This window comes from Clinocottus analis, unplaced genomic scaffold (assembly GCF_023055335.1).
Source record: "Clinocottus analis isolate CAN_PGR_092001 unplaced genomic scaffold, fCliAna1.0.p SCAF_2, whole genome shotgun sequence".
NCBI lineage: Eukaryota > Metazoa > Chordata > Actinopteri > Perciformes > Cottidae > Clinocottus > Clinocottus analis.
The window spans coordinates 77,501-91,545 of record NW_027175931.1 but is presented as its reverse complement, the minus strand read 5'-3'; the positions used below and the strand labels follow the sequence as shown (position 1 = coordinate 91,545).

Genomic DNA, 14,045 nt, shown 5'->3' with positions numbered 1-14,045 from the left:
GTCTGTCTGTCTGTCTGTCTGTCTGTCTGTCTCTGTCCTCAGTATCTGGTCTCTCTAACTGTCTCCTGGACTCCAGCTGATTGATCGTTGACTGCAGTTCAAATATTGACGGAGACGTCACAGAGGACAAGAGTCCAGTTCACCAAGAGGAGGTCAAAGGTCACGGTGATCCTGCTGGAAAAAATAAAACGCTCTAGTGGGGTAATAAGGTACTATGATCTCTCTAGTGGGGTAATATGGTACTATGATCTCTCTAGTGGGGTAATATGGTACTATGATCTCTCTAGTGGGGTAATATAGTACTATGATCTCTCTAGTGGGGTAATATAGTACTATGATCTCTCTAGTGGGGTAATAAGGTACTATGATCTCTCTAGTGGGGTAATATAGTACTATGATCTCTCTAGTGGGGTAATAAGGTACTATGATCTCTCTAGTGGGGTAATAAGGTACTATGATCTCTCTAGTGGGGTAATATGGTACTATGATCTCTCTAGTGGGGTAATATAGTACTATGATCTCTCTAGTGGGGTAATAAGGTACTATGATCTCTCTAGTGGGGTAATAAGGTACTATGATCTCTCTCGTGGGGTAATATTGTACTATGATCTCTCTAGTGGGGTAATAAGGTACAATGATCTCTCTAGTGGGGTAATAAGGTACTATGATCTCTCTAGTGGGGTAATAAGGTACTATAATCTCTCTAGTGGGGTAATATGGTACTATGATCTCTCTAGTGGGGTAATAAGGTACTATGATCTCTCTCGTGGGGTAATAAGGTACTAAGATCTCTCCTCGTTGGTACACGAGCTGCAGCATTCTGGATCAACTGAAGAGACCTAGGGGGATTTCCAGAGCAGCCTGATAATAAGGAGTTACAGTAATCCAGTCTAGAAGCAATAAATGTGTGAATCGAAGTTTCTGCATCGCTTTGAGACAAGACGTGCGGGATTGTTTGAATGTTACGTAGGTGAAAAAAGGCAGTCCTTGGGATTTGCTTGACCTGGGAGTTAAAGTCCTGATCAGAGATAACTCAGAGATTCTTTACGGTGGTGGTGGATGCAGAGCGATGCCATCCAGAGAAACATCATCACAGAATTGATTTTTGAGGTGTTCTGGGTCAAGTAAAATAACTTCAGTCTTGAGTTCAACAGCAGGAAGTTGCAGGTCATCCAGGTTTTTATGTCTTTAAGACACGCCTGAAGTTTAGATACCTGCTGGATTTCATCTGGCTTGATGGTCAGATATAGTTGAGTATCATCGACATAGCAGTGAAGGTTTATAGAGTGTCTTCTGTTAACATAAAAGAAGCATATAGAAGGTGAATGGAAGTGGTCCAAGCACAGAACCTTGTGGAACTCCATGATGAACGTTGGTGGCCATCGAGGCTTCATCGTTTACACAAACTGAGATCCATCTGGTGAACGGGACTTAAACCAGCTTAATGCTGTACCTCTAATACCAATCCACTGGTCTGGTCTCTACCTCAATATAATTAATGGATTATTTGGTCTATCAAATGTTAAAAAACAACAACTGACGACTTGAGATTAAGGACGAGAGGAAACAAGAGTTCTTTGTGAGTTTTATTTGATAAGTTGTCACTTTAAGGCTTCAGAGTCTCATCTGATATTTAATACATTTATTTAACACCAAGAACCTCTTGAAACTACTTTGTTACAAAAACACTTCAAGGGTTCACTGTTTGGTCCCAGACGGGTTCAACATGTACACCTGCAGCAGAGTCTTTGTTAGACACCTGATTGGTTCAGACGTCTCGTCAAAACCACTTCCTGTTTATAAAGACCACTTCCTGTTTATGATCAAAAGACAATCTAAACAAGTGAAAGAAGAAATAAATATGTATGTGAGTACAAAGCGTCCTCACAGTGTTCCCGTTTGGCAGCTTGAGGACATAAAAAGTTCTTGAGGTTTAAAGGGTTCAGGTTCTGCTCGGTGCAACAGGTCCACCACAGACAGAGTTCTGATTGGCCGGATGCTCAGGTGAGCCGGACAGGTAGCTCACAGGAAGCCAAAACTGACTGCTGGTCCAAATCGGGCACGCATGGTTTCAGGGGTCCTGCTGGACTTGAGTCTTCTTAACTGGAGCTGCTGCTCCGTAACCTGAGCCGGATCCAGACCGGGTCTGCTGTCACCAGTCTGGATCCTGGAGGTAGGAGAACCCTGTAGAACCCAGACCTGCAGCTTGGTGTTCAGTCTATAGACGGAGTAAAGTCAGTCTATAATAATATTAATAATGAAAATAATAATAATAAACGTCACACTGGTGGTAACGAGGGTTCACTGATAAAAAGGTTAAAGCTAACAGCTTCATGTCAGCCATGTTGTCTCAGCCCCCCAAGCCTTGGATCCTGATTGGGTAAGAGCAAGGCACGACTGATCATCGGATTGTTTCCGTGTCAACGAGCTGGTCCAATCACAGTGAGCTCAGGATGTGATGTCATGGGGTTGTGTTCAGGTCCAGCGAGGAGGAAGCAGCTTCTAGAACAAGAAGTTGACTCATCGTTTAATAAGAGACACATTTATGTGTATAATAATAATAATAATAATAATAATAATAATAATAATAATAATAATAATACAAACATGAGTAGCGGTGGTAATAGAAATAATATTAATAATAATAATAATAATAATAATAATACAAACATGAGTAGCAGTGGTAATAGAAATAATAATAATAATAATAATAATGATAATAATAATAATGATAATAATGATGATAATAATAATAATAAAAGTCACCTGGCAGCAGTCAGGCCTCGCTGGCGCTGCTGTTCCTGTTGAGCTCTCTGATGCCCTGAAGGATCCTCTTCATGTGGCCCACCTTGGTGACCCCGAGATCCTGAACACACACACACACACAAACAGGCAGCGGTCAGGCTAACAGCGGTTAGCGATCAGGCAATGGTGGTTAGTGGTCAGGCTGGCGGAGGTTAGCGGTCAGCTAGCAGAGGTTAGCGGTCAGCTAGCAGCGTACCTTCAGGTCCCTCCTCTCCAGGTGGAGGAGTTCGGCTCCACGGACGTCGTGGCCCATGAAGATGTCCTTGTACTCGTTGAGACACAGGAAGTCCAGCCACGCCCCCACGTCCTCTGTCCCCCACTGGTGAACTGAGACACAGACAGGAAGTGGATCAGGCAGACAGGAAGTGGTTCAGGCAGCAAACTGGATTTCACTAGAATCTTTCACTAGAGATCTTTACTATCAAAAACAGTCAGACAGACAGGTAGAGAAAGAGAGAGAGAGACAGACAGGTATGGATATAGACAGGTACCTGGTAGAGACAGACAGGTGCTCGTCTCTTTGTTCTTATTGTTTTTGTCTTTTTTGAATTTCGGGACGAGACGGAACTTTGCGCCGCGGCTGCGTTTGGAGAAGTCTGTGAGACGACCCTGAAGACAAGAGACGGGTTAGACCAGGAGGCAGGGTTCAGGACTACAGAGACCAGGAGGCAGGGTTCAGGACTACAGAGACCAGGAGGCAGGGTTCAGGACTACAGAGACCAGGAGGCAGGGTTCAGGACTACAGAGACCAGGAGGCAGGGTTCAGGACTACAGAGACCAGGAGGCAGGGTTCAGGACTACGTAGACCAGGTCTGCAGGCGGTCTACCTCTTGGTCTGAAGGGTCGATGACCGGACTCAACCAGGAGACTTCGGCCAGCCGGCGGAGCTGCTGAGCCACCGAGCCCAGAGCCAAGTCCAACTGGTCCTGCTGAGGGGGGTCCAGCTGCTGCAAGACCACAACAACATCAAGACCAGGGTTAGGGCCAGGACCAGGACCAGGACCAGGACAGACAAACTAACACTCACCATGGACATGCTTCCCTCCAGCAGCAGCTCAGTTTCACTCAGTAAAGCTTTCACGTTCACGACCATCTGAAGGACCACAATGCAACACAGAGCCTGTAGGGGGAGACAGAGAGCTCCTGTTGCAGGGTCTGTGTTTCTGTGACATAGACCAGGACACAACAAAGACCAGGACAGAGACCAGGACAGGACAGAGACCGGGACAGAGACCAAGACACAACAAAGACCAGGACAGGACAGAAGAGACCAATACGTTGTGTTCAGTACCCCAGAGGTCTTGGAGTTGGCATAGACCACGTCCATGGCCTTCGAGCTGGCGTTGACAGCATGAGCCAGTTCCTGTTCCAGACTGTGGTGAGACTGAGCCACTTCACGGATACTGGAACACAAGATAATGTATATACATATATACATACATATATAATATCGTTAAATGTTGTCTTCTCTCTGGTTCCTCTGGTCCCTCTGGTCCCTCTGGTCCCTCTGGTCCCTCTGGTCATGCTGGTGAATCGATGGTGGACCAGGTAAACTGGACTTACCTGTGTATCAGACCTCCTGCTGCCTGACCGAACTCGCTGATGAGCGACGCCTCGTCTTCAGAGACCATCTCTGGCTGTGAGGGGAGGGGCGTCTGGGGGGCAGGGGGGGTCCGGAGGAACTCACACTTCTGTTTGTCCTCCCAGGACTTCAGGGTGCTCTCAAACGCCTGAAACACACACAGACACACTCATAGTGAGGGTCCGGGGTAGTACTCACCCTGTCTCTGGTAGTACTCACCCTGTCTCTGGTAGTACTCACCCTGTCTCTGGTAGTACTCACCCTGTCTCTGGTAGTACTCACCCTGTCTCTGGTAGTACTCACCCTGTCTCTGGTAGTACTCACCCTGTCTCTGGTGAGGGTCTGGGTTCGGTTCTTGTGGATGATCTTGATGTAGCCTGGCGGCTGCACCCAGGCCTCTCCGTCCACCTGCACCGGGACGCCTTCATCACCGAGGACGGTGATCTTCACCGTACGACACTGAGAGACAGACGGGTACCGACGTGAGAGACAGACGGGTACCGACGTGAGAGACAGACGAGTACCGAGGTGAGAGGACAGACAGGTACCGAGAGGAGAGACAGACGGGTACCGAGGTGAGAGACAGACAGGTACCGAGATGAGAGACAGACAGGTACCGAGATGAGAGACAGATGGGTACCGAGATGAGAGACAGACAGGTACCGGGATGAGAGACAGACAGGTACCGAGGTGAGAGGACAGACAGGTACCGAGGTGAGAGGACAGACAGGTACCGGGATGAGAGACAGACAGGTACCGGGATGAGAGACAGACAGGTACCGAGGTGAGAGGACAGACAGGTACCGAGGTGAGAGGACAGACAGGTACCGAGGTGAGAGGACAGACAGGTACCGGGATGAGAGACAGACAGGTACCGGGATGAGAGACAGACAGGTACCGAGGTGAGAGGACAGACAGGTACCGGGATGAGAGACAGACAGGTACCGGGATGAGAGACAGACAGGTACCGGGATGAGAGACAGACAGGTACCGAGGTGAGAGGACAGACAGGTACCGGGATGAGAGACAGACAGGTACCGAGATGAGAGACAGACGGGTACCGAGATGAGAGACAGACAGGTACCGGGATGAGAGACAGACAGGTACCGAGGTGAGAGGACAGACAGGTTCATGTGTAGCTCAACAACAAGGACACTCAAAGTGCTTCACACGAAACATTAAAAGAACTTAACGCAGAAGAAAACAAGATTTAATTAAATTAAGAACGTTCAATAAAACAGACAGGCAGACAGACAGGCAGAGAGACAGGCAGACAGACAGACAGGCAGGCAGGCAGACAGGTACCTGTGCGATGCGGTGATGTTGCAGGTTGATGACTCGGGACACGGCCATCTGCATGCTGCCGAACACAGCAACCACCTCCAGGATCTTATCGTCAAAGGATGGAGCTGTGAACGTCTGAGAGACAGACAGGTGACATCACTGATCAATGAGCAGACAGACAGGTGACATCACTGATCAATGAGCAGACAGACAGGTGACATCACTGATCAATGAGCAGACAGACAGGTGACATCACTGATCAATGAGCAGACAGACAGGTGACATCCCTGATCAATGAGCAGACAGACAGGTGACATCACTGATCAATGAGCAGACAGACAGGTAGTCTCACATCGTCCTCTTTGGTTCCTCCCCAGAAGTTGGTTCCTCCTGCGTAGCTGGGGATGTTCAGCACCGCGATGCCCTGCAGGCTGGGGAGAGGGATGGGGCGGCCATCACACTGCGACACACACACACACACACACACACACACACACACACACACACACACACACACACACACGTTAGCCTGGTGAAGACGAGGGTGAAGAGGAGTGGCCCTGGTGGTCTCACCTCCAGCAGAACCCTCTGCTCCAGGTTCTTGTAGGTTCTGTGCAGCAGCTCTTTGGTTCCCAGCACTCCGTACCACATCATGTTCTTGGTGCGGCTCCTGAACGCACCACGTGAACATGAGATGACCTGAAGGTGGATCACTACCAAATAATAATAATAATAATAGTAATAATAATAATAATAATCTAACCTGCACTTCTCTGGATGTTCGTCTCTCTTGTTGTTGAAGTCCAGAGAGATTTTAGCGTCCAGACCGATGCCAAAGTAATTATTCATGACACACTTCTCAGTGTAGCAGTCCCTGAAGAGACAGGCAGGCAGAGAGAGAGACAGTCAGAGAGAGACAGACAGGCAGAGAGACAGTCAGAGAGAGAGAGAGATAGAGAGAGAGACAGTCAGAGAGAGAGAGAGATAGAGAGAGAGACAGTCAGAGAGAGAGAAAGAGAGAGAGACAGTCAGAGAGAGAGAGAGACAGACAGAGACACAAACAGATAGAGAGAGAGACAGTCAGAGAGAGAGAGAGATAGAGAGAGAGACAGTCAGAGAGAGAGAGAGATAGAGAGAGAGACAGTCAGAGAGAGAGAAAGAGAGAGAGACAGTCAGAGAGAGAGAGAGACAGACAGAGACACAAACAGATAGAGAGAGAGACAGTCAGAGAGACAGACTTACATGTTGTCGAGGTCACAGCTGAACGGGTCGGCGTTGACCAACAGTCGACTGATCACAGAACTGCTTGAGAGAGAAGCTCTGAGACCTACACACACACACACACACACACACACACACACACACACACACACACACACACACACACACACACACACACACACGTCAGACTGGTGACATCATGGTGACATCATGGTGGCATCATGGTGACATCATGGTGGCATCATGGTGGCATCATGGTGACATCATGGTGGCATCATGGTGGCATCATGGTGACATCATGGTGGCATCATGGTGACATCATGGTGGCATCATGGTGGCATCATGGTGGCATCATGGTGACATCATGGTGGCATCATGGTGGCATCATGGTGACATCATGGTGGCATCATGGTGGCATCATGGTGGCATCATGGTGACATCATGGTGGCATCATGGTGGCATCATGGTGGCATCATGGTTATTCCTACCTGGATAGAGGATCTTGGTGTTGAGTGTTGGCATGGTCTCTCTACTTCCTGTCTGGACAGGAAGTGATGCAGCGCTGCTCAGTGACTGGCTGCCTTTACTGATCAGCTTCTCACAGGGCGTCTTGCTGACTGAGGAGGGAGAGACAGGCAGACAGACAGACAGACAGACAGCTCAATAAGCTCAGTGGTCCTGATGACATCCCTCAGTACTTCCTCCTTATGGATGAACAGCTTTATCATTTCAAACTGAAAACAAGTTTTATTATTGACTATAATAACAACTTAGTGCTTTATATTTATTTTATAAGAGTTATTAAATACACTTTGTATTATACAGGACCAGCACCAGTAGCACCAGCAGTAGTAGTACCATCACCAGCACCAGTAGTACCAGCAGTAGTACCAACAGTAGTACCAACAGTAGTAGTAGTTGTAGTACCATCAACAGCAGTAGTAGTACCACTGACCTCTGCCTGTGTTGCGCTGTTTGGCGCTGTAGGACGACTGCGGAGACAACATGTCTTCATCGTCCTCCTCGTCCTCCTCAACCAACCCCTCATCTTCCTCAGGCGGACTGAGAGCGAAGAGCTGCTGCTGAGTTTGAGCGTTCTGCTCGTCCACCGCTGAAAGACAAAAGGACAAACGTAAAGACTCCAACCTTCTAGAAGACAACGTCGAACGTAAATACTCCTAACCCTTCTAGAAGACAGAGTCCAACATAAAGACTCCTAACCCTTATAGAAGACAGAGACGAACGTAAAGACTCCTAACCCTTCTAGAAGACAGAGTCGAACGTAAAGACTCCTAACCCTTCTAGAAGACAGAGTCCAACATAAAGACTCCTAACCCTTATAGAAGACAGAGACGAACGTAAAGACTCCTAACCCTTCTAGAAGACAGAGACGAACGTAAAGACTCCTAACCCTTATAGAAGACAGAGACGAACGTAAAGACTCCTAACCCTTCTAGAAGACAGAGTCGAACGTAAAGACTCCTAACCCTTCTAGAAGACAGAGTCGAACGTAAAGACTCCTAACCCTTCTAGAAGACAGAGTCGAACGTAAAGACTCCTAACCCTTCTAGAAGACAGAGTCGAACGTAAAGACTCCTAACCCTTCTAGAAGACAGAGTCGAACGTAAAGACTCCTAACCCTTCTAGAAGACAGAGACGAACGTAAAGACTCCTAACCCTTCTAGAAGACAGAGACGAACGTAAAGACTCCTAACCCTTCTAGAAGACAGAGACGAACGTAAAGACTCCTAACCCTTCGAGAAGACAGAGACGAACGTAAAGACTCCTAACTCTTCGAGAAGACAGAGACGAACGTAAAGACTCCTAACCCTTCTAGAAGACAGAGTCGAACGTAAAGACTCCGAACCCTTATAGAAGAAAGAGATGAACGTAAAGACTCCTAACCCTTCTAGAAGACAGTGTCGTACGTAAAGACTCCTAACCCTTCTAGAAGACAGAGACGAACGTAAAGACTCCTAACCCTTCTCCGTGTGCTCGATGATCTGTCTGATGGCTTTCTTCAGACTGTTAGCTCTCAGCATCAGCTGCTCTCGAGGTTTAAAGATGGCCGCCGCAGAAGAGGAAGTCTTGGTCCGTGGGGAGCAGGACGGGGCATGAGGAAGAGGAGGATGATGACGCTGTTGATGACGAGGAGGAGGCAGTACAACTCCCTCTGCATCCTCCTGCTCCTCAGCAATGGTGGGGGGAGAGGCCGGGGGGGGCAAGGAGGAGGCCTGAGACTCCTCATTCAGAGTCTTCAGCAGGGAGTCCAGTTTCTCCTTTAACACACCACACTGACCACAGACATGACTCAGCACATTACACATGACTAATATATATATATATATATATATATATATATATATATATATATATATATATGTATATGTATATATATATATATATACATATATATATATATATATATATATATATATATATATATATATATATATATATATATATATATATATAAATAAAGAGTATAAACATACCTTCTTGGCCATGACCTCTGACTCCTCTGAACTCTCGGTATTCTTCTCATACGCTTTACCAACACGAGCTACAAAGTCCTTCACTGTCTCACACAGGACCCTGAACGCACCACATAGTGTATATATATATATATATATATATATATATATATATATATATATATATATATATATATATATATATATATATATATACATACATATATATATATATATATATATATATATACATACATATATATATATATATATATATATATATATATATATATATATATATATATTAGATACACACACAGTTTGCAAACTATATATAGTACATATACACAGTGTATATATAATAAATACACACAGAGCCGAACTGCATGATGGGTAAAGTTTGCCCACTTCTCGAGATTGTCGCACAGGAGACTGCACCGGCGTTTGAGAGGACGACCCAGCATGCAGTTTGGTGGTGTAATTTTATAAATGTAAAACCATGACTGAAATTTTTACCCCTAACACATAAGTAGCTCCGCCCACTAGACTTACAGGTAGAGAAGAGAACATGAAATGTTGCTGCCTGCTGCAGAATGACATCACTGAAGCGCTGTGATGAGAGACAGGCAGGCAGGCAGGCAGGCAGACAGGCAGGCAGGCAGGCAGACAGGCAGGCAGGCAGGCAGGCAGGCAGACAGACAGACAGACCGGCAGACAGACAGACAGACAGGCAGGCAGGCAGGCAGGCAGGCAGGCAGACAGGCAGGCAGGCAGGCAGGCAGGCAGGCAGACAGGCAGGCAGACAGGCAGACAGGCAGGCAGGCAGACAGGCAGGCAGGCAGACAGGCAGGCAGACAGGCAGGCAGGCAGGCAGGCAGGCAGGCAGGCAGGCAGGCAGGCAGGCAGGCAGACAGGCAGGCAGGCAGACAGGCAGGCAGGCAGGCAGGCAGGCAGGCAGGCAGGCAGACAGGCAGGCAGGCAGGCATACAGGCAGGCAGGCAGACAGGCAGACAGGCAGGCAGGCAGGCAGACAGGCTTACCTGGCAGAGGAGATGACCACAGAGTGCTGGTCTGAGGTCAGGATCTTGGACAGGTGAGCAGCCACCGAGTCCTCGTAGGTCAGGATGTGCTGAACCTGGATCAGTAAGGTCATCGACATGATGAAGCTATGACACGTCACGGAGTAGTGACATCACACAGTGAAGGGCAGTGATGTCACTTCCTGTTACCTCAGAGTCGTCGCTGCAGTCTTCGGTGACCGTGGAGCCAGAATGTTGCCGTGGAAACTTGGTTTCATAGACCATAATACTCCACCTGAACAGAGGAGAGAGGTTACCTGTCTGTGTGACAGCTGGTACCTGTCTTACAGCCGTTACCTGTCTGTCTCACAGCTGTTACCTGTCTGACAGCCGTTACCTGTCTCACAGCCCTTACCTGTCTGTCTCACAGCCGTTACCTGTCTCACAGCCCTCACCTGTCTAGCATCTTGGTGCTGGCCCTCTCCAGCTTCTCCAGTATCTGGGGCAGCTGCGTGTCGTCGTCGCAGGCCGAGCCCCAGCCCAGAACCCGGGCCAGATCGTTCCCGGTCCCCAGAGGAAGAACTCCCAGCTGACACTGGAAAGCAGAGCGTGCTCATGGGTCATGTCAGTGGTCTGAGTCTTTGGTATATGTATCTATAGAACGAGAGGACGCAGGAGGGATGAACTCACCTGTTTGTGCAGCGTGAGAGCGTCTATCTCCGACAGAACCCAGCCGACGCTGCCGTCTCCTCCGCACACCAGGATCCTGAAGGTGTCGAACTTCTGGAACAAACGCAGACTGACAGACAGGTGGATGTTTACATGCCCGCCTCCTGAGACAACACACACACCGGTCCACACGCGCTGCCTGTCTCACCCCAGGTGAGGGCCCCCGTTCATCAGGTCAAACACCTGAGCCGGGTTCAGCAGCTGCTTGAAGCGCCGCAGGAACTTCACGCCCTGGTTGTCTCCGCTCTTCGAGTTGACGAACACCAGCAGAGGACTCGTGCAGGACGGAGGACACGAGGCCTTCCAGAAGCCTGCAGCACAGCAGCATGTATTGATTAGGCTGGGAGGGGCCATCACATGTATTGATGAGGCCGTGAGGGTCCATCACATGTATTGATGAGGCCGTGAGGGGCCATCACATGTACTGATGAGGCTGGGAGGGGCCATCACATGTATTGATTAGCTCACCATCAGAGTCGATGCTGTTGAGTGCAGTTGGGGGGATGACTGACACTTTGCACTGACCCAGAGGACACTTACTGGACAGCTGCTCCCTACAGCCGGAGTGCACCTGCAACACACAGGACACATCTATCTTCCCGATAGAAGCCAGCGTGGTCCATTTACAGTTGTTGGTGGCTCTGACCGCACAGTGCTTATGAGCCTTAAACTTAGCGTTACAGACCAATTCTGTACACCTGAACTTCACCTGAACTTCACCTGAACTACACCTGAACTACACCTGAACTACACCTGAACTTCACCTGAACTACACCTGAGCTGTCACCTGAACTTCACCTGAACTACACCTGAGCTGTCACCTGAACTTCACCTGACCTTCATCTGAACTACAGGTTACAAAAGTAGCCTGCAGCCTGCACAGACCAGTGTTCCCAGTCCCACCATGGCTTTACACCAGAGACACCTCCAGTCCTGCAGGCGGAGGACGCTGCCACAGGTTTTATCACAGATGTTACATTTGGCCGAGACCGGCAGGTTCCCCTCCAACCACTGATGAGGCATCGACACCTGAGGACAGAGGTCAAAGGTCCGAGGTCAGCCGGAGGTCGGCCGAGACGAGGCGTTCACTGACAGAAGCCAGCGCGGGAATCTGCGCCAGCGTGTCTCACCCCGTCCTCGTCCTCGATGATGTCCTTCCCGATAGAAGCCAGCGTGGTCCATTTACAGTTGTTGGTGGCTCTGACCGCACAGCGCTTATGAGCCTTAAACTTACACACTGACACACACATTACACACCACACACACATCAAATAAACAACCACACACACAGATGTGTGTACTCAGTAGTAGTGTGTACTCAGGAGTACTCTGCGTACTGTGTGTACCTTCACAGGACAGCCCGTGGGACGTGACCCCTGACAGCGCCTCCCTGCACACGTTGCAGTACGTGGGTCTGGCGTGAGAGCAGGCGTACCAGTTGTGCATCCCGCTGAAGTGGTCCATGCTGTACTGGGTGGACTGGGAGAGAGGGACACAGTCAGCAGCTGTACTGGGACTCACCTGCTGGTCCCACTGGGAGCGAGACGGACCTCATAGTTCTGTGTGTTCTGGACGCTGCGCAGAGCCGCCATCCACTCCTCCATCTCCTTCCTGTTGTCAGCACACAGGATGAGGCGTCTGCAGGGGGTGATGAGCTACTCTCACACACACACACACACACACACACACACACACACACACACACACACACATACACACACACACACACACACACACACAGTTCCCATGATTGTTCTGCGTATGTCTGCTGGGTTCTGCTCCGATCGGGTTGATGTGACATCACAACAAATACAAGAACAGTAAAACACAGAGCGGCCAATCAGAGCAGAGCTTTAGGTTTACTCGTCTTCCTCACATGGACGTCACATGACCAGCTAAATGAATGGCCCTGCTGTTCTCTCATTGGTCACATGACCCCACACTGCTGTTCTCTCATTGGTCACATGACCCCACCCTGCTGTTCTCTCATTGGTCACATGACCCCACCCTGCTGTTCTCTCATTGGTCACATGACCCCACCCTGCTGTTCTCTCATTGGTCACATGACCCCACCCTGCTGTTCTCTCATTGGTCACATGACCCCACCCTGCTGTTCTCTCATTGGTCACATGACCCCACCCTGCTGTTCTCTCATTGGTCACATGACCCCACCCTGCTGTTCTCTCATTGGTCACATGACCCCACCCTGCTGTTCTCTCATTGGTCACATGACCCCACCCTGCTGTTCTCTCATTGGTCACATGACCCCACCCTGCTGTTCTCTCATTGGTCACATGACCCCACCCTGCTGTTCTCTCATTGGTCACAATATCTCGTGTGGTCTCACTCTCAACGAGCAGCTCAAGAAGAAGAAGATCAATAGATAAGTAGATGAATATATCGATTCCTCAGTCAGTGAAACTGACCTTTGACCTCCTGACGGACAGCTGACATCACTATGGACACTATGACGTCACTATGACATCACAGTCTCAACGTCAGCTTCTTACCGTTTCTTCTTCTGCTGTTTAACTCAACTTATGATTATAGTAAAGTCCTGATCCAGGAGAGTCTAGAACAGAGTCCTGATCCAGGAGAGTCTAGAACAGAGTCCTGATCCAGGAGAGTCTAGAACAGAGGCCTGATCCAGGAGAGTCTAGAACAGAGGCCTGATCCAGGAGAGTCCAGAACAGAGTCCTGATCCAGGAGAGTCTAGAACAGAGTCCTGATCCAGTAGAGTCTAGAACAGAGTCCTGATCCAGGAGAGTCTAGAACAGAGTCCTGATGCAGTAGAGTCTAGAACAGAGTCCTGATCCAGGAGAGTCTAGAACAGAGTCCTGATCCAGTAGAGTCTAGAACAGAGTCCTGATCCAGTAGAGTCTAGAACAGAGGCCTGATCCAGAAGAGTCCAGAACAGAGTCCTGATCCAGG

The 14,045-nt window shown here is 48.9% G+C and overlaps 1 protein-coding gene across 5 annotated transcripts in view; it reads right to left on the bottom strand.

The window, feature by feature from the left end:
* Positions 1-1,573: 1,573 nt before the first annotated feature.
* LOC137790285 (diacylglycerol kinase delta) overlaps positions 1,574-14,045 on the bottom strand; it is a 17,795-nt gene continuing 5,323 nt past the window's right edge. Inside the window, exons 1-29 of one of the 5 annotated variants that reach the window (XM_068584374.1) lie at positions 13,625-14,045; positions 12,665-12,769; positions 12,461-12,593; positions 12,245-12,351; positions 12,018-12,143; positions 11,583-11,685; positions 11,263-11,425; positions 11,076-11,184; positions 10,841-10,980; positions 10,596-10,680; positions 10,407-10,501; positions 9,388-9,487; positions 8,874-9,186; positions 7,848-8,003; positions 7,381-7,509; positions 6,914-6,998; positions 6,435-6,545; positions 6,245-6,341; positions 6,024-6,131; positions 5,693-5,806; positions 4,586-4,846; positions 4,369-4,535; positions 4,097-4,208; positions 3,833-3,925; positions 3,633-3,752; positions 3,297-3,414; positions 3,002-3,132; positions 2,767-2,866; positions 1,574-2,502 (exon numbers count right to left, since the gene is read on the bottom strand). The exon at positions 13,625-14,045 is cut by the window's right edge and continues 590 nt beyond it. In XM_068584374.1, the coding sequence (XP_068440475.1) occupies positions 2,777-2,866; positions 3,002-3,132; positions 3,297-3,414; positions 3,633-3,752; positions 3,833-3,925; positions 4,097-4,208; positions 4,369-4,535; positions 4,586-4,846; positions 5,693-5,806; positions 6,024-6,131; positions 6,245-6,341; positions 6,435-6,545; positions 6,914-6,998; positions 7,381-7,509; positions 7,848-8,003; positions 8,874-9,186; positions 9,388-9,487; positions 10,407-10,501; positions 10,596-10,680; positions 10,841-10,980; positions 11,076-11,184; positions 11,263-11,425; positions 11,583-11,685; positions 12,018-12,143; positions 12,245-12,351; positions 12,461-12,593; positions 12,665-12,718 (3,420 nt within the window). In that variant the 5' untranslated portion in view covers positions 12,719-12,769; positions 13,625-14,045 and the 3' untranslated portion in view covers positions 1,574-2,502; positions 2,767-2,776. The remainder of the gene's footprint in view (positions 2,503-2,766; positions 2,867-3,001; positions 3,133-3,296; positions 3,415-3,632; positions 3,753-3,832; positions 3,926-4,096; positions 4,209-4,368; positions 4,536-4,585; positions 4,847-5,692; positions 5,807-6,023; positions 6,132-6,244; positions 6,342-6,434; positions 6,546-6,913; positions 6,999-7,380; positions 7,510-7,847; positions 8,004-8,873; positions 9,187-9,387; positions 9,488-10,406; positions 10,502-10,595; positions 10,681-10,840; positions 10,981-11,075; positions 11,185-11,262; positions 11,426-11,582; positions 11,686-12,017; positions 12,144-12,244; positions 12,352-12,460; positions 12,594-12,664; positions 12,770-13,624) is intronic. The other 4 variants (XM_068584369.1, XM_068584370.1, XM_068584372.1 and 1 more) reach the window with 4 other exon arrangements.